General features: G+C 36.0%; 2 protein-coding genes across 7 annotated transcripts in view; both read left to right on the top strand.

The window, feature by feature from the left end:
* The window catches only part of kntc1 (kinetochore associated 1), a 48737-nt gene extending 46192 nt beyond the window's left edge, over positions 1-2545 (top strand). For all 6 annotated transcript variants that reach the window (XM_079607079.1, XM_079607077.1, XM_079607078.1 and 3 more), the window contains 2 exons: positions 2054-2156; positions 2260-2545. In XM_079607079.1, the coding sequence (XP_079463205.1) occupies positions 2054-2156; positions 2260-2310 (154 nt within the window). In that variant the 3' untranslated portion in view covers positions 2311-2545. The remainder of the gene's footprint in view (positions 1-2053; positions 2157-2259) is intronic.
* A 1512-nt stretch (positions 2546-4057) lies between these two features.
* The window catches only part of hip1rb (huntingtin interacting protein 1 related b), a 38746-nt gene continuing 18777 nt past the window's right edge, over positions 4058-24026 (top strand). The window contains exons 1-13 of the mRNA XM_079608073.1: positions 4058-4354; positions 13339-13402; positions 16626-16768; positions 17658-17714; positions 17847-17933; positions 19043-19119; positions 20835-20896; positions 21142-21282; positions 21634-21691; positions 23037-23112; positions 23242-23400; positions 23581-23633; positions 23778-23850. Coding sequence (XP_079464199.1) covers positions 4262-4354; positions 13339-13402; positions 16626-16768; positions 17658-17714; positions 17847-17933; positions 19043-19119; positions 20835-20896; positions 21142-21282; positions 21634-21691; positions 23037-23112; positions 23242-23400; positions 23581-23633; positions 23778-23850 — 1143 coding nt within the window. The 5' untranslated portion in view covers positions 4058-4261. The remainder of the gene's footprint in view (positions 4355-13338; positions 13403-16625; positions 16769-17657; positions 17715-17846; positions 17934-19042; positions 19120-20834; positions 20897-21141; positions 21283-21633; positions 21692-23036; positions 23113-23241; positions 23401-23580; positions 23634-23777; positions 23851-24026) is intronic.

Here is a 24026-nt window from a genome sequence, read left to right as displayed (position 1 = left end):
AACGCGTGATGTAGGCGGAAGTACCGACCCAGTGTTTACAAAGCGAACGTGCAAAGACTAAGTCAAACGCTCTTACAAAAAAAATTAAAACAATGATGTCGAACAATTTTGACGTTGGAGAAAATGAGATGGAGTTTTTCACCCTACTGTACATCATTCGGCCTACCTCACGTGTGACCTTTCCAACGTGACCACGTAATGCGTGAAGTCGTGGACGTACATCGCAGAGCTAGTGATAGACGAGCATTTATGGTTAAAAAGTATATAAACTTTAAACTATATAAAGAAACTGCAATTTGGACCTTCAAACCATTGATCTCCAGTGAAGTCACTATATGGAGAAAAATCCTGTTATGTTTTCCCCAAAAACCTTAATTTCTTGAAGAAAGAAAGACATGGACATCTTGGATGACATGGGGGTGAGTAAATTATCAGGAAATTTTAATTCTGGAGTGAACTATCTGAAGTTCTCTGAGATCAGATAGAGTGATAATCTTTAGTATAATATTATTGATTTTTAGTCACAGAGCCTGTTTTAAGTTAGGAGCTATAACTACATTTAAAACGTGAGAGTTTCAAGCATGCAGTGTTTCTGACAAACTAGTATGCACATTCTTCTGTGATTGAGTGCCATACTGTAGGTTGCCGACCCCCGCTTCAAATTTAGATATTTTTTACCTTTACATTTCATACTTTATTCTAGGCTTTTTTCCCAAATGAGTAACAGTTATTCAGAAGTTAAACATTCCCACAAAGATGCTGTTTAGGGAAAGTAACCTCTTTCAATACATAATCAGTATTTATATTTGATTTGATGCGTGTCAGTTTCATTTGTCATGTTGTTCTTTTTTGGTTTGAGTAGTAACAATCAAGATATAACATGTTAAAAGATTTTGGTTCTTTGTAATATATAATAATATTTAAAGATCAATGTATTATTACAACAGATTTGAACAGATTTATTTTTTTGACCAATTATCAAAATAAAGTGTAGTCCTACAAAGCTATTATTATCAGAGCATGTGAGCATATACAGTAGCAGGGAGTGGATCAGTGACCGAGAGGGTAGCGTCATTTTACCAGTGTTGTCCAGCACGGCTACAGCACAGTATCAGTCTGTTGCAAACAGAAACAAGTCTACTACAGAGACATTTCATGTCGGCACGTTATTTGAGCGGACTTTGCTTTTCCGGTGAGCGTGATCGGTACATGAGTGAAGTGTTTGGACTGTGAGCGACACACGGAGCGGAGCATTGAGCAGAGAACGCAGCGCGCACACACTGAACTGAGAACACAGCGCACACACACTAATATGAGAACGCAGCGCACGCACACAGAACAAAGAGCGCGGCGAACACACGGAGCGGAAAAGCAGAGCCTCTTGCGAAGTTACAAAACATGCCGTGCGAGATCGCTGATCGCTAAACACGGAGGGGCGGCATATTTTCTGCCTTTTTTTTCCTCTTTTCAGCCAAAAACCGAAAATGCCATTTTCAGCGACCAACATTTTGGTGCATCTTCTGTGGGGATGAGACAATTGTACCAGTCGCACTGAGAAATTTCAAATGATCGCAAACATGTATAGTGTTGTTGGACAATTGTTCACATTAAACCATATAGATTTGTGGGTGAATTTCAGGTGATCTCCGCATGAGAGAGGAGATGAGGAGACTGTAAGGGTGAGGCGTCTCGGATGCTTATGCAAGAGTGTTCAAATGTTAATTTCCTTTGTGTTTCAGAGAGAGTAGCCCTCTCTCCCAGTTTTTCCAGTTTCTCCAGTCTTACACTGTTTTAGCTGGAGATTTTTTATATCCACTGTTACTCACGTAATTTCCAAAAATGTTTCTTCACAAGTAACTTGCAGTTTTATGCTTCAAACGCTAGAGGGCCAGAAGTTACATTGAGTAGCTTTAATGATGGAGGTGTTTTTATTAGATAGGTGTTCCTAATCTTAATCAGTCAAACAAGTTCATTTGTGTTTCTAACACCAAGTTGAATAAAAAAAATAGTATTTTCACTGAATCTTTCACTGTCCTTATTTTCCTTTGAATAGTGAAGAAGAGGCTATTTCCTTTGCCCACGAATATCTGAAATCCAGAGAGATGAAAGGAGGACAAACAGCACCTGTGAACGACACTCTCTCTGATCCTGTCAGGGTAATACAGATTAAAATATATATATTTTTAAATTACATAATTGCATTTTATTTGTATTGAATGTTTATTGTGGTTCTCGTTTAATTTTTGTTTTGTCCTTCAGGTATTTTTGGAAAAGGCACTGGAATCTAGGGGTGCTCAAACATCGGCATAAGATAAAAACATTATTTGTAATCTGTGGGCAGTAATGCAGTATTTTCACTCTGATTGCAAGACTGCACTAGTAAAATGTTATCTGCTTGCATATTTTACATTGTATATTGTTACTTAATAGTATTTCAGTACTCATGTTTTGTGGATATAAACACCATTGTGTATGTAGACAGCTGATTTAAATAAAAATTACTATCACTTTTTGCGAAAATATGGAAGTGTTTATGGAGCATTTTTTTTAAAAAGGACCAAGAGCATCCCTCGTCACGTATCGCTGTCATGGCTGGTTTGGACCAGAGCCTTTGAAAAACAGAGTGCTGATAGACTACCATAAAGAAATGTATAAACAGGGCAGTTCTAGTGAAGTGACGGAATTGTTTGTTTATTGGATTTACCAAATTTTTTTGGATGACATTTCATTTTGATTTATTTTGGATAACATTTTTTCCCTCCCTTTTAGGAGGTAGTAGAGGAGTCTAAAGCAAGAGATATCCCTATGGCCATTGATGTAGTAAATCTCACGTTCTAGCTGTTATTTTGTTAGTTATTTTGTAAATATTAGTTCAATGCTATTAATGCAAATAGTGGCTCCTTGTTTTACTCCTTTTCTTGTGATAAGTGACCATAAAGGTGATCTAATTGGTCACACATTATATTAGGTGTCTTTACCTGCTATCTACTTGCATCAAATAAATAAGGTCAATGTACTTATTGTGTTGATGTATTGCAAAAGACTAGGTGCTATAGAGGTGGTAAACGGGTGGGACAGGTTTGGTGGTATGGCTAGGTTTAAGGGTGGGTTAAGGTGTAAGGGCAATGTACAATTGTGTAATATGTAATTATATGCAGTTTATATATATATATATATAAGTACTATGTAAAAACATATTTGTACATAATAAATGCATTGTATCAAGTGATACATTTAAATGTCAGTACATAGGCTAGTAGTTATACAGTAGACACCTAATATAAAATGTCACCAAATCTCACATCTAACATCTATTGAGCTTGATGCAGATTAAACACACAGTGGTACACAAACACACAGTCTCTATACAGCACAGCTGAATCAATCTGGAAGTGTAAGCCGTTTATATATTCTGCAATTATTTTTTTTTAGATTAAAACATTTCAATTATTTGACAAAATTCTAAACAATAAACCATTGTTTGCGCACAGCCCTGTTATGCATGGATAAATGAGGCTGGATACTGCAATATTCCATAAAATTAAATAAAAAGCCAATTTTGATTTCATGGTGGCTAAAACAGTCACTCTTCTCATAGCTTTTGCCAGCTCTGACTAGCTTGGCATTTTCTTGGTCTTGGGATAAATAACTCATGAAATAAAGCTTAAACTGAAGGTCTGGTATAACAGTATGAATGGTAAATGGTATTGTTTGGTTCAACATACTCACCTGTTGATCAAAAATTGTATTTTGTACCAGATTTTTTCTTTATTTTGTGACTTTGAAAGTAGCCTTTATTTTTGCAAAAGGCCTCCATTTTATCACTTTGATTATGAACTCTTTATTTTCCTTATTCATTAACTTTTTGATAACAAATGAACCAGACCTGCTGGAACCCATGTGTCTTCTAAATAGAAATAGAAGCTGAATTGTAAGTTTCAGATTGGGTGTACTGTATACTGTAGCGCGTATAACGCAAAGGTAGCATTTTATATTATGTGAACTCTTTTGACCAAATGTTAGGCGTTATTAAAACGTGCATTATTACTCCTCCCACAGACAGCAATGCTGTTGTACGACTCAAACCGGCGAGCCACGAAGCCAGAACAGGTTTTTCCTCCATGTCCTACTTAGCGTCACAACACGCTAGAAAATAACCCACACAGCCAGACTGGATTGTCTAACGACGCATACTTTGGAGCATAACACGATAGGATAGGGAACTGTTTGTTAACCACAAACCCCGAGAGCACCATAAAGGATGAATTCAATACGACAGGTGCCTTCGCGAGTTAAAAGCAAAAGGACGGAAACGATGTTAGGAGGCGAGAGAGATCATTTCGAAAAACAGCAGGTATGGCAACCTATAGTTCATATCTTGTTACGATGCTAATGGTTAACTTAGCGTTCTTATGTGGATACTGTGCTAGCAATGACTATTTTACGACATGATATGGTACACTCGAACCAGCAGAATAGCCTACATTATGTGGATGCACGATTACAAACACAGCTTGCGTAGGCACTTTCTCATCTACACTCTTGCAGTTGTAGCGTGTTTCCAAAAATGTCGGACGTTATAACATTCAAGTGTGTTTATTTATTTAAAGTGTTAAACTCAAACTTGCTGAAACGAAACAATAGCCTAGGTTTTCAACAACTGGCAAGACCAGTTTGTATTTGACACAACGTCATCCGGGGACCTGTCCATAAGCTACCTACAAAATGATAAGAACACCAATGTTCACCACGTGATATGAACATATGTTATTCTTTTGACAGTGATTATTAATTCTAGACTGCTTCCAGGATTATCTGACAGGACTATATGATGTGTGATGATCTTGTACACTGTCAGAGTCAAAATAAATGGGATGACGTAAACTATCAAAGTAAAACGCAGTAGTTGGATTTATTTATGCCATAGATTTTGTTTTTTTACGATTCCTTTAGATTTAGCAAACTACAAACAAACTATCTTTCTCTATTCTTTGCAAGAAAAAATATATATATGCTGAGACATTAGGCCCTACTATACAATACAAATCACATCAATAATTAAATTGGGATCATATCAGTACCAGGCATGCATTCATGGGCTAATCTTGATTAAAAAGTTGAAATGGACAGACTGAAAATATCTGAAAGCTTGGTAATGTATTGCGGTTTTATATTCATAATTTGGAACAGGGAATTAAACAGAAACCTAATCAAATAAGATCTAACTGAATAAAGAGTATTCACTGCATTATTATTTATTTTATGGCATATTGAGAAGTAAAATAATATATCTTCTGTTCAGTCCATTAAATATCAAACTCTTGATGTCACAAAAGTAAGATCTATGTCTGGTCTGTGTCCCTTAACCCCAAGTAGGCCTAATGGTTAGGTCTATTGTAAGGGTCTTGACAAGTTAGTCCTGTTTAATTATCTGTCAATACCAATCTATAGTCAATAATAGCATTTCTATTGTCACTTTCCCTAGTCATTAGCATTTTGAACAGTTCCACCAAATAATTATACATATAAGTTGAATAATATATTTCTACCTTGGAAGTAATTGTGTATGCTTCCAAGCAAATTATTGAATTAAAAATAAATAAATCTTAATGTTTTACTGTGGTATATCCATACATGTTGATGTTTTAATTCAATGTTTCATGCTGATCTTAAAATAGCAATGATACTTTTCACATTACCGGTACCTATTAAGTTGTTGTTAGAGGAGAGGGGCAGAATTTGTGTGATCTAGCATCATACATTTGGTTAATTATGTAAAAAAGGGTTAGGCCTACACTTTATTTTAAGGTGTCATTGTTACACTGGAATTAGCCTATACATTTAAGTACTGAGTGATAAGTAACTACATGTAGCCTACTAACTACAGGTTAGGGTTTGGTTTGGTGGTTAGTTGCATGTAATTATGCATAATTTATAGTTATTATAGTAACTACATGTAACATACAGTATGTAAAAATGTCACTGTAAAATAAAGTGTTACAAAAAAAATGAAAGCATGTGTGATGTTAAAAGGCTGCATTTCACTTTCCCCCCTTAGTTATGCAGGCCCAGGAACCTGGTTTGGCAGGTTCTTCTTCCCTTTTGCTTTGTAGTCCACACATAGTGTTGTTGCTGGTTGAAAATGGTGAGAATCAGTCAGTACTAAGTGACTTGAGATATCAGGTAATGGTTTGCATACTATAAGCTTGTCAACTAACTCTCATTGGAGTATTAGTAGACTTTTATGTTAAGTTTTGGTAAATGGAATAAGTTGACATGTAAAGTTACTTATAGTCAGGATGTCTTTTGGGTGTGCATCAAAATAAAAGTGTTAGCAGATATTAGGTAGACAGTCTACCAATACTCAGGTAACCGACATGTAATTGCAAAGTGGACCATCGAAATAAAGTGTTACCCAGTTAATTAGTAGTTTTATGATACCTTCTTGCAAAAAAGAACATGAAATATTTTCAGAAATGTCATGTGCTTCCAGAAAGCTAAATGTCATTTAAAGGGATAGGCTAGTTCACCCAAAATTATAATAAACGAGTATAACTTGTTCTTCCATGTAGCACAAAAATAAATGTAATGCAGAATGTTAATGACTGACAGCCTCAGTGAATGTCCACTTTTAGTGCAACTTTTGTCACTCTGTCTCTAAGGCCCAGTTGTTCAAAATAAATGTAATCAGATTTTGGTTTTCGGACTGGCTTAAATCTTTAAAAAGGGTTTGTTCATAAGAAAAAAAAGTCTTCTGAAATCGGATTAGATCACGTAATCCAATCTTGATTTTGATCTGGATCAAACCCTCAGTGTTGTTCAAAACTCTTCAGTAAGATTGAAACACTTTTGATCCCAAAAATCTGGATTATCTTGATCCCATCAGAAGGATTCGGGATTCATTTAAGGCACAAAATAAAAAGAAATGGTCAAAAATGGCAATGTTTCTATTTATGTAGTAAATGTACACATTTATATTTTGCACTTCATTTGTTTAAACACAGCTGTAGGTTATCTATTAAGCATTGCAATATAGTAAAGTAAAAAACAATTGAGATTGTGATTGTGTCCCCATAAAATGATCCAGCGTTCAAAAATAATGATGAGATGAACCAGTCAGAGGTAGTTTTTAGCAATTGCACCCCTTATTGCATGCATTTTGTTGTATTTTATTGCATTGCATTTATTTATCTGGTGTGGGTCAGATGAGCGGCCTAACCGTTTAAAATAAATTGCAAATAGATGGTGGTGTTTATATCATATAAAGGGATAGACCTAGTTCACCCAAAAATAAAAATTCTATCATCATTTACTCACCCATATGTTGTTCCAAACCTGTATGAGTTTCTTTCTTCTGTTGAACACAAACAATATTATATTTTAGAATGTTGGTAACCAAACCGTTGATGGTAGCCATTGCCTTCCAGAGTATTTATTTCCCCCAATGGCTACTGTCAACTGTCTGGTTACCATCATTCTTCAAAATATCTTCTTTTGTGTTCAACAGAAGAAAGAAACTCATACAGGTTTGGAACAACCTGAGGGTAAGTAAATTATGACAGAATGTTTATTTTTGGGTGAACTATCCCTTTAATTGCGCTGCTTTCAGTCTCTTTAATTTAAAAAAGTGACCCATAGCTAGTAGCCAACATTGTGATATGTAGTCCCATTTTGAGTTCTGGAAATAGGGATTTGGTAAATTTTGTATCTAGATCAGGGTGATCCGTTCCAGGAAAAAAAAAACAGCACAAAAGTTATAAGAATTACCACCTGGATATCAAAATATGACATTTCCCAATCTAGATCCAGATTAAAGTTTTTGAAAAACTGGGCCTAAATGAAAGAAAGTCATTGGAACAACATGAGAGTGAGGGTGTTAACAGACCTTTCATTTTTAATGGAACTGTTCATTGAAATGCTCACACAAAACGTCAGAAACAACCTCACACAAAAGCCCAATGTTCTTTTCTCAGTTCTCACTGACTGGTCAAATATGCCACACAGTCCTGTCTGTTTACTTTGCATGCCTGTGTGTTTGCGTCGGTCTGCTGTAAGCTCTCGCGTGAGTTGGGTCGCCCTGCACTGACAAATGTTGCCAAGCAACCTATTGCCTTTGTGTTATCTCTCTGTAAAGCGAGTATTCAGAGGTGGTGAGTATATGTCAGCCTACCGTAGGGATGTCCTTGCACGAGTCAGTGAGTGCAGTCTCAGTGTAGGTTGTGTCAGGAGGGGCATCCGGCATTAAACATATGCCAAATAAGTATGTGAATGATGCTCTGTGGTGACCTCTAGCGGGAGCAGACAAAAGTGTGAGAACGAGAGAGAGAGAGATTGTAGGGATGTCCTTGCTTCAGAAGTGTATGCAGAGGAAGTTACCTTGAAAGAACAGGGTGTATTGTACACTGCTGACGTGCTGAGCTTTTGTTGGTAAGCAGACCGTTGACTGTAGCCATTGACTTCCATTAGTATTTTTCCTACTATGAAAGTCAATGGATAGCGTCAGCTGTTTGATTACCAACATTCTTTCAAATATCTTTTGTGTTCAACAGAAGAAAGAAACTCAAACAACTTGAGGGTGAGAAAGTGATGACAGTTTTTGGGTGAGCTATCGCTTTAATATTGTAGCAGTGCTACTGAAGAGGATATTCACACACAAGCCCTAAAACATAACAACAAACCGCAACTATGACGACAAAAAATATGGTACCAGAGGCCAAACATATTACACGATAGTAATATAACAACCGTTAGTTGTTTATGGTTGCCAAACAATATAGGCCTAATACATTAAGATAGATTGTACTCCGATGTGTGCGTCAGCATATTTTATAATGGCTTTGGATGTGGCTAATCAAACCAGAAATGAAAATCTGAAGTTGTCTGTCAGTATGCAATGTTTTACCAGTGTTCTTGTACCTCAGTTTCACACAGTCGTCCTTTCTTATTAAGTAGGTATAGAATGCCATTCTATTCACTGAGAGCAGGAAGGGCAAACTCAGTTCTGGCTCAGGTTTCCTTCAGTGTTGAGTGTTTAGCCGCCTCTATTTGGTGACACAAAAAGACAGTAGGCAAAATGAGAAGCATGTGAAACAAAGTCTTCCAGGGACAGTTTTTTGCTCTGCTAATGGCCAAATGGAGTTACATTTCATGCTCTGGAATTGGTTTATGTAAAACATATATTTTTTTCCATTTTAATGGTTTTATTAAATTAAATTAAAGAGGTTATATATTATACCCTTTTACAAAGTCTTGATTTTGATTTTGTGGAATAGGTTTGCATACTTGCAAGTTCAAAAAACACATTATTTTGCATATATTTTTCATTATTGCAGCACCTCTATTCTTAGACTGTAACACTTTAAAACCGTCTTTCTGACAAGTGCAGTGTGCTCTGATTGGTCGCTGGACCAGTGGGTTGTGATTGGTCATCCGCTTCGTCATGTCCCTTACCATAACCACGAGTTTCAACAAACCACTAATGTAGCTCAACCAGGCCTTGCCCTTTTTTGTCTTTGCATATGCATTGGTTAGGAATTATTTATATGAGGAATAATATGACATGTTCATTCCCAGAAGAAAACGTTCAGGGAGTTCAGGAGTTTCAGGGAGTGCGCACTGATATAGAGAATAACTCCCTTTGGAGTGACTTTGCAGAACTACAGTAAATAAAGTAAAAAAAAAATTCAAAGCATAATAGGTCCTCTGTAATTCGTTAAAACAACATGTCAATTGAATTCATAAAGCTTAATTTAATCAATATTTTAAAATCCAATCAAATGAAATGAAAATATAACAACTCATTTTAAATTAACATTTTATTATACAATAGTAAGATATTTATAAAAATATCATAATTTCTTTAAGTTAACCAGACTTTTGTGAAGACTGTTGAGATTCTGTTTCTGTGCTATAATTACTGATGCTAGTCCATACCAGGATTTGTATTTCGCAGCTCTAGTTTTGATTTATTAATCCGAAATTTGCCAAATTTCATGCTATACAGTAAATTCCAATTATATGTCTGAAGTCTAGGCATATCTGCTTTTGTTTTTCTGCATTGTGGAAATCATAGGTCCCTAATTATCTTATTGTTTTAACACATTATGTTAGAAGAACTGTCAGCGATCTCTTTTAAGGAGTTGCCTGGTTAGTTTAGTGGACCTTCATGGAGTTAGTGTTAGTGAGCCTCTCATGTAGTGGTTTCTTTGGTTTTAGATTTATTTTATGCTCGTAGGCCTATGGGATATTGACACAAAAAAAATATTGATTTTGTATTGTAATCATTTTGTTGATTTGACTTATTAAAAGGTGTTCTATTTGTGTTTGCCGCCGGTGTAGACAGGGTATAAAACTCTATACTGCATGTACATAAATGTGTCGGTTTCTACTGGCTGGTATACATAAGGCGTCCACCATACTGGAATGGTCAAATCTGGTCCGTGGACACTCAAGAGCAAGTTGACTGCATCTGCAACCTAGTTATTCACACACGTATGAATCAGGGATGGAAATGAACTTTTTTTAATTCCAAAATCTACCAGCCACTCAACGTTTTTACCAGCCACTTTCTTGTTTTTAACCGACAATATGTAGCTGCATGTGAAAATTAATACTACAAGATCTACAATACTTAAGCCGTTTATTCCATAGGGTAAAGTCTCAAGGTGTGCCTCCTCTAAAATTGTCCGGGTGAAACAGCATGCTACTTTTATTTACCCGCCACGGTGGCTGGTAGGTGAAGCGAGTTTACCATTGGCTGGTGCTAATTTCCATCCCTGGTATGAATATCTATATCTGCAATAGGCATTAGCAGATGATTTTCACAGCATTTAGTTTATCATTTATGTGATAATTCTGCATATTGCTTATTGAGTTATACAGCACATTCTCACCTCTGAAAGGTTATCCCATTTCAAATGGAATTTATAGCTTGGTGGTTTTTACAGCCATAGACTTCACAATGCATGTGATATGTTCTCTGAAAATTCATTTATTTGTTAGTGTGAAAAACAGCGTCATGTTAACTGTTCCAAGATGGCGGACACATCGACGTGTCTGGAGTGGTTGAATGTGGCATCTACACATATCTATGGTAAAACCTGCAAGTTTAAACCAATGTGACAAGATGGGGTGGTGTATCGTTTCCATAGCACTGGCTCTTTACTTAAAGTCTGTGTGAACCTGAAGTTGCAACCGACTTTACTTCAGTGTTGTGACGTTTTTCCTAATGAAACTGACATCATAACAATCCTCCACTATCTTTCCTGTTTGTGCGCTTAAATCTCATTCTCTGCATCTGTTTGGTTTGGCTGTGCTGTAAAGACAGTGTATTTCGTGATGTACTGGGGAAAGCTCCCTTAGCACACAGACCTGATCCTCTGATTCATACTGAGAAGCAGGACCGCTCGCACCCTGGAAGTTTCTGGATATATCTATCATAAACACACTTCTGTCACCTCTCAATGAGACTCTTAAAGTATGTAATATGCACAGTTTAACAAACCCATCAGCAGTAGTATTTCTGCTGTAGCTCGTTTCATAGTTTCTCATGCTTACTATAGATTATTGCAAAGATTCATGGTTATATATAATGTGTTCTTGGAAATAAATGATGTCTTAAATAATTTATTATGTATATTATTTGAATATGTCAGGATTTATAACAGGATAATCCAGATCAAAAGTGTTCCAATCTTACTAAAGAGTTTTGAACAACACATACCGAGGGTTTGATCCTGATCAAAACCAAGATTGGATTACGTGATATAATCCGATTTCAGAAAGCTTTTCTTTCTTTTGAACAATTGGGCCTTAGTGACAGACTGATAAAAGTTGCTGACTGAGTGACTGAGGCTGTCCGTTTAACCATGGAGGGAAGGACCCCCCAAAACGGGGTCTGTCATGAAAGTTAGCCAATAGGAAGACCATCTGTCTAAGATTGTGTGCCAGCGTTTGGCACCTGACCAACCCAATTCCTCGGGCTGACATGCTTTGTTCTGCACAATCTGCTCTTTGTGCTGTCCATCGCCTTCATTTTGTTCGCCCAGTTTTGGGGCCGACCGACACAATCTCACTTGCACATTGATGAGCCACAGACCAACATTTAAAGGAATGCACATTCAATTCTGTGCTTCTGTTTTGTGCTTTTGTAAAACATCTTCCAAACTCAAGATTTAGTTGTCAACATTTTATTTTATTATATATACCGTGGCCTAGCCGATCTGAGAAATCATTTACTGCTAAACATGCAAGACAATTTATAATATAATGTCAAGAATGTATTCCTTTTTTTCCCCATTATTTTTCATTTTCAAGTATGTAAGACTTGGTAATGGTGATGCCATGTTGTTAGATTAGCACCTATAGAATTTCCTTTTGTTGAAAGCTCAGATAAAAAGCTATTTAGATGTCAGAAGCAGTTCGACTTCACGAGTGCTCTTTACAAAAAAAATAATAAATAAGAACTTCTACGTAAGACTGTATTCTCGTAATTTTTACTTTATTCTCGAAATATTTCGACTTTAATATCAAAATATTTCGACTTTAATATCAAAATATTTCGACTTTAATATCAAAATGCTAGAATTCTTCTTTTTTTTTAGATTTTTTTTTTTTTTTAATGTTTCGGTTCAGGGCTTTCGTAATACGATGCATTCCTTGCTGAATTAAATAATCAATTGTTTCATTTCTTTCCAAAAAACAAAAACAAATTCTTCTTACTGACCCCAATCTTTTGAACGGTAGTGTATAATGCTACAAAAGCTTTATATTTCATGTAAATGCAGTTCTTTTGAACTTTCTATTCATCAAAGAATCCTGACAAAAATGTACACAACTGTTTTCGACATTGATAATGATCAGAAATGTTTCTTGAGCACCAGATCAGCATATTAGACTGATTTCTGAAAGATCATGTGACACTGAATACTGGAGTAATGATGCTGAAATTCAGCTTCATAATCTAATCATTCATTTTTTTTTTTTTTTTTTTTTTTAATGAAATACCGGTAAATGCTTTGTGAGCAGAAGAGACTTATTTTAAAAACTTATCTTACTCATCCCAAACTTTTGAACAGCAGTATGTATATATGCTCACTTCTGATTGGAATTTGCACTGTCATTTTCCCTGACTGGAAGTCTGTCCCTCACAGCCTTCACATAATTATAGAACCTTCACATGACAAGACTAATGCCTAATGCTTTTAGTTTACCGTTTTTGCATTTATTTGACAGGGGGACCTTGAAAAGTCACTTTGAAAGGACATGAGGATGAATAAATAATGACATAATTTAAAGAAACTTGCATAGTAATTTTTTGTGTTTCTCTCTCATTTATAGCTCAGCAGTATCAGCAAGGCCATCAATTCCACAGAGACGCCGCTGAAGGAGAAACATGCACGCAGTATCCTTAATACAGACATCTATTTATTATTGTTTATTCAACTATTATCGTACCAGGTAGGTCAAGTGAACCCTTCGCTAGAGGATAAGGAGTAGTACTGCAATCCGCTCTGAAGTTCTGTGTTTGTTAATATGGGTTTAAAAGTGTTGAAAATAGTTTCAATCTTTGCTGTCTGATAATGCTGTTAAAGGAGAACTCCGGTCAATTTTAACATTGAGCTCAATTTTTAGTAAATTTGGAGTGCTGTCAATACAGAGAACAACGACAAAAATCGGTGTTGCCTACACCGTGTCATCCTATTTTTAAAATTTGTACCCTATTGACTTGAATGGGGCAAATTTTAAACCTGCTTTTATTTCTCTTATCATCCTTGATGTGTCATACAAGTGCCCAGCCATGTTGAGTGATTCCTTCAGAGTGAACATGGTGAATCTGACTGCAGGAGATGTGAAAGATATTAATAAAAATGATGTTATATCAGCCAGCGCACATACCTGTATTTACATCCTGTTTTCGGTCGAAGTCCAAAGTAGTCGATTGTCGAGTTCACGCGCATAGGTTTAGTTACCTATGATCACGCGCGTGAACTCGACAATCGACTACTTTGGACTTCGACCGTAAACAGGAACTATATACAGGTATGTGCGCTTGTTGAATTAACATCATTTTTATTAATATCTTTCACATCTACTGCAGTCAGATTCACCATGTTCACTCTGAAGGAATCACTCAACATGGCTGGGCACTTGTAATGACACATCAAGGATGATAAGAGAAATAAAAGCAGGTTTAAAATTTGCCCCATTCAAGTCAATAGGGTGCAAATTTTTAAAATAGGATAACACGGTGTAGGCAACACCGATTTTTGTCATTGTTCTCTGTATTGACAGCACTCCAAATTTACTAAAAATTGAGCTCAATGTTAAAATTGACCGGAGTTCTCCTTTAATGCTTATCATATCCTTGAGTGTGTTAACACGCACGTCCTTAAACCGATTATGCATAATAAGTCAACATCGTGCGTGGTTTTCCTTTATTGGTGTAAGATCATAAACGGCTTAAGAATAAACTGATTGACAGAGCTAGATGTTTGCCCATTACCTCGATTTCACCCAGCATGTAAATATCTTAACCTGTTCCGTCAGTTTATTAAAGTGCGCATGTGTGATATGTGACAGGAAAATGTCCTTATATACAAGAGCTTACATCTAGCTCCTCCTCACTAGACATCCAGCGGGGAGGAGCTAATGTAATCTGGGCCTAATGGGTGGAGCTTACATCTAGCTCCTCCTCACTAGACATCCAGCGGGGAGGAGCTAATGTAATCTGGGCCTAATGGGTGGAGCTTACATCTAGCTCCTCCTCACTAGACGTCCAGCGGGGAGGGGCGAATGTAATCTGGGCTTAATGGGTGGAGCTTACGTCTAGCTCCTCCTCACTAGACGTCCAGCGGGGAGGGGCGAATGTAATCTGGGCCTAATGGGTGGAGCTTACATCTAGCTCCTCCTCACTAGACGTCCAGTGGGGAGGGGCTAATGTAATCTGTGCCTAATGGGTGGAGCTTGCATCTAGCTCCTCCTCACTAGACGTCCAGCGGGGAGGGGCGAATGTAATCTGGGCCTAATCTGGGTGGAGCTAGAATATCCAACCACATCCTAACCCTACCCACAACTCTATCCCTCCACCCCATTAGACGTCCAGAGAGGTGGAGCTGGATGTCATCTGACTCTGCAGTGAGCACCACTTGTTATCACAGCAGATGTAAGCGCATCCAGCCACAGCGAATGTTTTGCGGTAGGGGAGGAGAAATATATTGCAAACGACTTTTTGTTGACCCAAGAAATACACTGCCCAGCCAAAAAAAAAGTTTGGATTTAAATTGGCAAATGTTGAAATAGTCTATGATTGGATCATTATTGCAGTTATTATTTTCTAGCATGTGACATGTTTGGCAACAGTTCTTCTAACCCTAATTGATGGAGTGTGAAGCTTTTAATTTCTTAAACAACCATGTAGAAAACACACCATGGCCAAATTCCAAATGTCAAGATTCATCAGGCTCAAATTGTGAAAGAATGGTTGGGAGGAGCATGAAGAATCATTTTCACACATGAATTGACACCTCAGACCTTAAAGGATTAGTTCACTTTTAAAATGAATAAAAATATCTTCTAAATATCTTCCTTTGTGTTCAGCAGAGGAAAGAAATTCATACAGGTTTGAAACAACTTAAGGGTGAGTATATGATGACAGAATTTTCACTTTAAAAGTGAACTAATCCTTTAAATTCACTGAAAGTCTTTGGGATGTGCTGAAGGACACTTTATTGAGTGCTGGACTTTTGCATTGTCAATACAAGATCTTGACCAAAAAAGAATGCACCTCCTGATGGAAATAAATGTTGTGATGGTATTTTCAGCAACTTTTTTTATTTTGTAGGCAGTGTATAATAAAATGTGTTCTCGTCTCGTGCAGCAATTCAAAGTACAAGTAGTACAGTTGTAGAAACTTCAAATATGAGAGGAGAATGAGTCTGTGCAAGCTTGACATTTTGAAATACTCAGGTTTGGTTTTAATGTTTTATTTAACATCACAACACACATAATAAATAGAATACTCTGAGGGAAAGACATGGATGCTTACTCTTTGACATCACCAGCGGGCAATAACCTGTTTTTTGTCTAGTCAAGCGGTTTACTTGCATTGCTGGGTAATTAGATTTGGATTTAATGTAAACCGGTAAATCGGGATATTTCAATGAACAGATTTTTTATTAGTTATCAGCATGTAAATGTGCTTATTGTCTAAATGAAGACTAGTTATACTCTGTATAAGGAATGATACTGGTTTTATACTGGTTTACAGGGGAGAAACATGAACGAAATGTACTTGACATCAGCAGTTCCTATATCAAAATCCCGACGAATAGATAATTATAAGATAATTAAGATCATCATAAATGGTATGCAGCAAGCTTTTCTTGTGATCTTGCTAACCCTCATGTGTACAGGACCAGGGACTTCATAATACATATTCAACACCGAAATGCAACTGTTTGCAAATGCAAAAGTTAAGACATCGTCGCTAGTCTACATATCAGTCTTGAAACAGTTAGACTGCAGACTTTCCTCAGTTTGATGAATTGTGATATTACATAAAACAATTTATTAGTGGGATGTGATAATCAATTGTGTTGAGATCTTTTCCTTAAAGGCATGAACAGGAATTATTTTGGGAACCCACAGAGAGAAGGGGGCCTATACCTTCTGGTCATATGCTGTTGGTCTGCCGTTGCCAACCAGCGCCATCCTTAGCTGGAAGTTCTCCCATGTATTACACAAAATCTTGCGTGATGGTCACCGAAATGTAAGCATGCTTTCATTCTAATTTTGTTGGAGTTATCTGTTCAAATACACTTTTATTAATCTATTTTTGAGCACAGATGCATTCTCTTTCACTGCTTATTGCGCTTGCATGGTCAAATACACACACACAATTGTCAAAATGCACATCGTGTGGAGTATTCATGTAAACACAATATGCTGTGTCCTACACACACGTTAACAGTTAGGAGAAAATCAGATGTGTAACAGTATATTAGATCCGTGCTTTATTTCTTAAAGGGACAGCAGCCTCATAAACTGCTGCCATCCGTTTCATTAATGTTAATAAAATAATCACTCACTGCTTTTGGCTGAAACACTTTTGTATCTTTAATATAAATCAATTTATATTTGATTCATAGAGCGAAGACTATACAGTGTTTTATTTTTACATTTGATTAATGTAAAACGTGTAAAATTTAATTTGTTCAGGTGTTTGTCTTATTGTTTGTAATTAGCTTCTTTGTTCCTATTTCAATATAAAAAAATAAAATTAAATTGCCTGGGTTGCTTTATTACAGAAGATATGCAGTCATGTGTGTAATGATTGCAGTCAGCTTAATAATAATATTGGGTTGACTAAAATGGGAAGAGGTTCACATTTAATTCAGTGTGATTTACTTCAGTCAAATAGGAAAAGTAACACGAAACAGTAAACTATAATCAAATCTATGCATATATTGAATCGAAATTTGATTCAAAATCAAGAATCGATTTAATGAGGCACCAAAATATTCCCACCCCTATTGTTTCAGAAACGCTCTGTATTTCTCGTATTTCATGAATCTATTCATTTAAATGATGTGCATTGTCTAATGTCTTTTGTTCTTGGAGCAGACTGTATTGTTTATTGTCTTATTCATTCTTACCAGAGCTTACAAGACTGCATGAGACACTACAGCAACATTGCTGAGACAGGGTTAATGTGGGTGAGTCAATGTTCATCCACACAATCCCTAATCTCAACAATCAGAAAAAAAGGAAACTTCGTTGTGCATTTCTTTTTGACAGGTTTGACTGAAAAATTGTAATGGTTTATTGTCAATAATTTCCATCTTCAGAGTAACACACGAGACAGACATGGGTATGCACAGCTGGTTTCTCTTCATTCCAAACTCCTCTGCACCAAGATTGAGTTCCACACAAAGGTACATTTTTATATTCACAATGAGCCCATCATATATTTTCCACATGTGACAGCCATTATTTTAGGTCAGTGGTTCTTAGACTTTTTGACTTCAAGGCTCTCTTTTGTATGAGACAATATTCAAAGGCCCTCCAACCAGATCTCATGAAAAAAATGTACTATTTTCCGAGGTGACGATTTTGTATGAAAACGTATGAACAAAGTCCACCCATAAGCAAATCATACAGAAATGTATGCATGTCATTGTACAAATTCATACGAATTAACCACCAATTTGCCAAAACTTAAAATTGTAATGAATTGCGATCAGAGTGTGTGTTGGGCCTCTTGTTGTAACTCTGCAAAGCTTTGGCATATTGACACCAAACTTCTCACTGTCACCTCACACTGACCACCACACATTAATCTGGTAACATTAGTCAAAAGGGATAAGCATTTAAATCATATTACTAGTTATTGTATTTATGGTTTTCAACTATTTTGACTTCTATCATCCAAATATGTCTTGAGTTACTCTTTGTTGCAGTTAGTCTAATGCTCGCAGACATGCTTACATAACTCATTATGCCTTTTTATGCTTGGCCCTATTAGTTGCTACTTGCAGCTATTTTCATTTACAATTATTGATATATCTACATTTAAATCATTTAAAAACTGGGGCCCCCTTGGAGGTTTGATGAGGCCCCCTAGTGGGCCCCGGTCCCCTGTTCGAGAATTACTGATTTAAATGTAGTGTAATCGTTTTAAGTTTTGCCGTATGATGAAAATGTCATTTAAATTGATAAACCATAAACTTGCTCTAGACTGAAGTGATGACATTTCCAGCAAATATAAATCAAATTCCATTAAATTCCAATGGTGACATTTTAAAAATAGGAAAAAGGCAAAAGCACTTTTCTTTTTTCTCTCATTAACATGCAGAATTAACATTAACAGAATGGTGTCTTGTTATGAGCCAATGCTCATGTGAATAACTTTTGTGAATTTTTGTTATAAAATAGGAATTTGGATTTCTATCCCAATTTCACCAAGTAGCACTTTGGATTCCAGTGTGAACAAAGGAATAGTCCTACTTAGTTGACATGAAGTTTTTCTGCACTCTCTTTGCAGCATTCTGAAATTCCTGCCAGTCTGGAGGTCTCGGATGAACTCCTGGAGCGTACAGCGGGAACAGACATCAATAATGTGTACGTGGAATTACAATTAGTCTATATTTATTTCTTCTCTATTATATCTCAGCAACAATAGCTTTTCAGACTGCACTACATGACCCCTAGATTAGGTCTACAATTAATTTAGGTACTCTATTAATAATGGTTCTTATTATAAATGTTGAAAACTATTTTTGCTCCTTAACATTTTTGTGGAAATTGTGATAAAAAAAAAAATCAGGATTCTTTGATGAATGGAAAGTAAAAAAAATAATAATAATAATTGTAATATTCTAAATTAGCATTACTGTCACTTTAGATCAATGTAATGCCTCCTTGCTAAATAAAAGTATTCATTTTTCTTTTCTTTTGTTCTTACTTACCCCAACATTTAGAATGGTGGTGTGTATCATGGCTTCCACAAAAAAACATCAAGCAGTGCAACCTTGATAATAGTAACTAATTATAATAGTATACTAATAAATCATAATAGTAAATGTTTCTTGAGCACCAGATCAGCATATTAGAATGATTTCTGAAGGATCATGTGACACTGAATACTGGAGTTATGATGATGAAAATTCAGCTTTGCATCACATGAATAAATGCCTTTTTAAAATACTTTACAATAGAAAATAGTTATTTTAAATTGTAATTATATTTACTGTATTTTGCTTACAAATTTACAAATGCAGCCTGGCTTAGCAGAAGGCACTTCTTTCAAAAACAAATCTTAAATATTCCAAACTTTTTAACTGATACTGTATATTTTTTAACGCTTCAAACACTAAGAATAATGTCAATATGATGGTGTCAATGTGAAGTTCTTACTGCTTATTGCTGGCCTAACAAGTGAAAGCACTTTACTAGATCAAAAAGACAAGCTACAAGCAAAGTTAGTTAACCTTTATTGAATGATAAAGTCAAATAAATAATAATAATAATAAAATCCTCTCTAGCTAAACATATTGTAAAAGATGCTGGCTAATGTAGATTTAATGTAATTTTGAGAGATTTTGAGGCCCGTGATGGATGTCCCACATGGCTTACATGATGATGTTAGCCATGTGGGACCGTCCATTCTATCTAGATGAGTGTAGTAGCTAAAAAAATAGCTTATTCTTATGCACATCAATTTTTTTATATAATAGCTTCAAAATAGCTATATAATTTTCCATGTTGCTTGTAGTGTAAGCCAATCACAGGGCAGCAACTCAGTCCATTTAGGCATGTAGACATGGTCAAGACAATCTTCTAAAGTTCAAACTGAGCATCAGAATGGGGAAGAAATGTATTTTAAGTGACTTTGAACGTGGCATGGTTGTTTTTGCCAGACAGGCTGGTCTGAGTATTTCAGAAACTGCTGATCTACTGGGATTTTAACTCACAATCTTTACCTCTAATTTGGCGTAATCAACATGAAAGCATGAATCCATCCTACCCTTCCTGAAAGCATGGGTCCAGATCTCAGTCCAATAGAGCAGCTTTGGGATGTGGTGGAATGGGAGATGTGCAGCTGAAGATCTGCAGCAACTGTGTGATGCGACCAGGTCAATATGGACCAACGTCTCTGAGGAATGTTGTCAGCACCTTGTTAAATCAATGCCACGAATAACTAGGGCAGTTCTAAAGGCAAAAGGGGGTCGGACCCGGCACTATAGGTGTACCTAATAAAGTGGCCGGTGAGTGTATGTTACCTTACTTTAACATGTTAACTTCTAAAAGGGTTTTGTCTCTGACTCCTTCTTCAGGTTCCAGCTCACAGTAGAGGTGTTTGATTACTTGGACACGGAGCTTCGATTAGCAGAAGCTGGTGAGTGTTCAGGTTATGGTGTTGTCCCAAAAAAAAGGTTTTATCATTGACTTTGCAAATGTGGTTATAAAAGTTTCTGGCAAACCAAAATCAACCTTATTCTTGAAGTATAAGAAGTTAATGTTGGATTTCAGTTTGGTTTTGATTGTGTCATGGAGGTTACTGTCTTTGGAGTTTGACATACATGGAAAAACCCGCATAATCTGGTGCGAGGTTATTTTACTCTGTATTCTTTATATTCATAGTGCTCCGCCAGCTCAACGTGTCCATTGCTATCTCCACACTGACGTCAAGCCAGTGTAAACTAGCACCGCTCATCCAAGTCATCCAGGACTGCAGTCACCTGTACCACTACACCGTCAAACTGCTCTTCAAACTGCACGCCTGTAAGAGCTCGAGTGCTGCTGTAGCTTCCAACACTAATTATTCTGATCATACCTAAAGCGGATTGAGGAAAATAGTTGTAAATGTCTTAATCAAATCATAATTAAGCTTCTTAAAAGCTTACCAATGGGGCAGTTAAGTCATGTTGGCATTTCTACTTTGTCTTTTTTCACATTCATAGGACCAATTTATTATCATAGTTTTCAAAATTACCGAACGTAAATTGTTAATCAATATCAAAACCAGCTTATAATACTCACAATGTGACTTTTACATTAATACATTTCTAATAAATGTTGAAATTGCACCCTAATTGCACTTCTGGTTGTTGATACTGGTCGATATGCTGACAGGTTTACCAGCTGACACACTCCAGGGACACCGCGAACGCTTCCATGAACAGTTCCAGAGGTACATTTAATCATTTTCATACTAGATTAAAAAAAAGAGACATTTTTATTTTGTCTGTAGCATTCTGTATTCACCATATGATTCACCGAAAATGCTTGGGCTTACAACATTTAATGATAATGTTACATGTGGCTAAAATCATTCAATTCATGGTTGATTTAAACAGCTGTCACTTCAAGTTCACCAAAAAAAAATATTTCTGTGATCATTTACTCACCTTCATGTTGTTTTGAACCTGTATGATTTTCCTTCTTCTTTGAAACACAAAATAAGTCATTCTAAAGGCTTGTTGCCCTTTTCTGTGCAGTTACAATGAATAAGGACTAAAGCTTTCGAGCTTTTGAAATATATATATATATATATATATATACATATATAAAATGTATAAAATGTATAAAATGCTTATTTCCAAGTATTCTGAAGCCAAACTATAGCATTGTGTAAGAAACAGACAGGAATCTATTGTTTCATTCACAGTAAATAGAAATCCGCCTAGCTCTCCTTTTTATGCTTTAAGGAAAGTTGCAATTTCAGATTTGCAGATTTTTTTTAACAAATTCTTTTGAGTCTTGTTTTTTCTCTCTTTTTTTTCTAACAATATTTTATTGGTCAACATTATGAAGGCAAAGTATGAACAGTAATTGGGATTTTACCGTTACAAACAAGAACCAATCAATCAATCCATCAATAAAACACACACACACACACACATATTCATAAATACATATATTATACATACATAAAAAAAACCTTACACCTCCAGGTACGGATACAGCAATAGCATCTTAAATTGTTTATATATTCTCATTATCTATCATTTTCATAATTCTTTTTCAATGTATTCTAAAAGGTGATAAAACCAAAATATACAAAGATATTTTTGAACAGAAGATTATCAGTGAATAATGATTTAAATTTATCATACAAAGAATGGCTTCAGAATATTTATATAGCGCACAAGTTGTACTTATGATCATATCATAGTCCTATATAGAAAAAAAATTTGTGAAGCAATATCCGCTATCCATACTGTCTACGCCACTGCTCCTCTTAACGGATGGGTTTTTTTGTAACTTTCTCTGGCTCAATCAGACAGTGGTGGGCAGAGGTGGGTGGAATGAGAAAATGATCACTATATTTTTACTGTTTAAACCAAATCAACCCAACAAATTATGAAAATGACTGTATCTACTTGTAACACATTTTCCTTGATAGAGTAATACATTTATATTTACATATTACCTCAAGGATTTTTAAAGAATCCCATGGAGATTTTCTTTTCTTATGTACAGTTTATATGATTATTAATTAGCATTGTGATGATGATGATGATTATATTTTTTAGCCTCCAAACATTCCTCAATAAAGCACGAGATATGCTATACTTCAAAAGGCTCATCCAAATACCTAGACTGCCTGATGTAAGTAAACTATCTTTGCATTCCGTTCAACTTATTGAAACATAATGCTGACAAGGAATAAGGATATATTTGTAAGTGTGATACATATGTTTCTGATGAAGTATTTTCAAAACCCTTTCTTTTTTTAAGTCTCCACCCAACTTTCTCCGGGCTTCTGCTCTGGCGGAGCATGTCAAGCCAATGGTGGTCATCCCAGATGAAGAGGAGCTTGAGGAGCCTGAAGAGGATGAACCCGAGCCTCTGATAGATGTTACCGAAGCACAGCCTATCATGGCATCTCAGCCAACGGTACTTAAAGCAGAACTAAGGAGCATGATCATATAGATAGGGTGATCAATAAAACATTAATGTGTTTGAACATAAACCTTTTTGTGGATTGTCAAATGTTAGAAAATTTAGCATGATCCATTTTTGAATTTCTCAGCTCCGATTTATTAGCTTCTTAAATGTCCCTTTTTTGTTTTTAAGAGTGATATATTTGACCAGGCCTTTGGACCGCCTAATAATGGATTTGATGATAGGTAGGTTATTCTTGATAATCATACCATAATAATTTGTTTTTATGGGGAATTGTGAAAGATACTTTTATGAAAATGTCAGAAAGACACTCTGTATGTCTACTAGTATGAACCTGTACTGTACTCTGTACTTCTTCTGTAACACAGAGACCTCCAAATCGAACACCTGAAACGAGAAATTGAATTGCTGCAAGCTGAGCTTGAGAAGATCAAAGGAGAGGTGAGACACTGTCCATGTTATTTTCAAGCATTTAAATCATTAGAATACAGTTTTTGAGATGAAACAAGACTCCAGACTAACATCTGAGAACAGTGGCACCTAGGCTTGCCACGATATCATCATTTTCAAACCGGTACGGTACCATGTATAAATGACCCCTGTGGTGTGGTTCAAAG

The sequence above is a fragment of the Phoxinus phoxinus genome (assembly GCF_949152265.1).
Source record: "Phoxinus phoxinus genome assembly, chromosome: 3".
In the NCBI taxonomy this organism is placed as follows: domain Eukaryota; kingdom Metazoa; phylum Chordata; class Actinopteri; order Cypriniformes; family Leuciscidae; genus Phoxinus; species Phoxinus phoxinus.
This window is presented reverse-complemented; position numbering and strand designations above follow the sequence as displayed.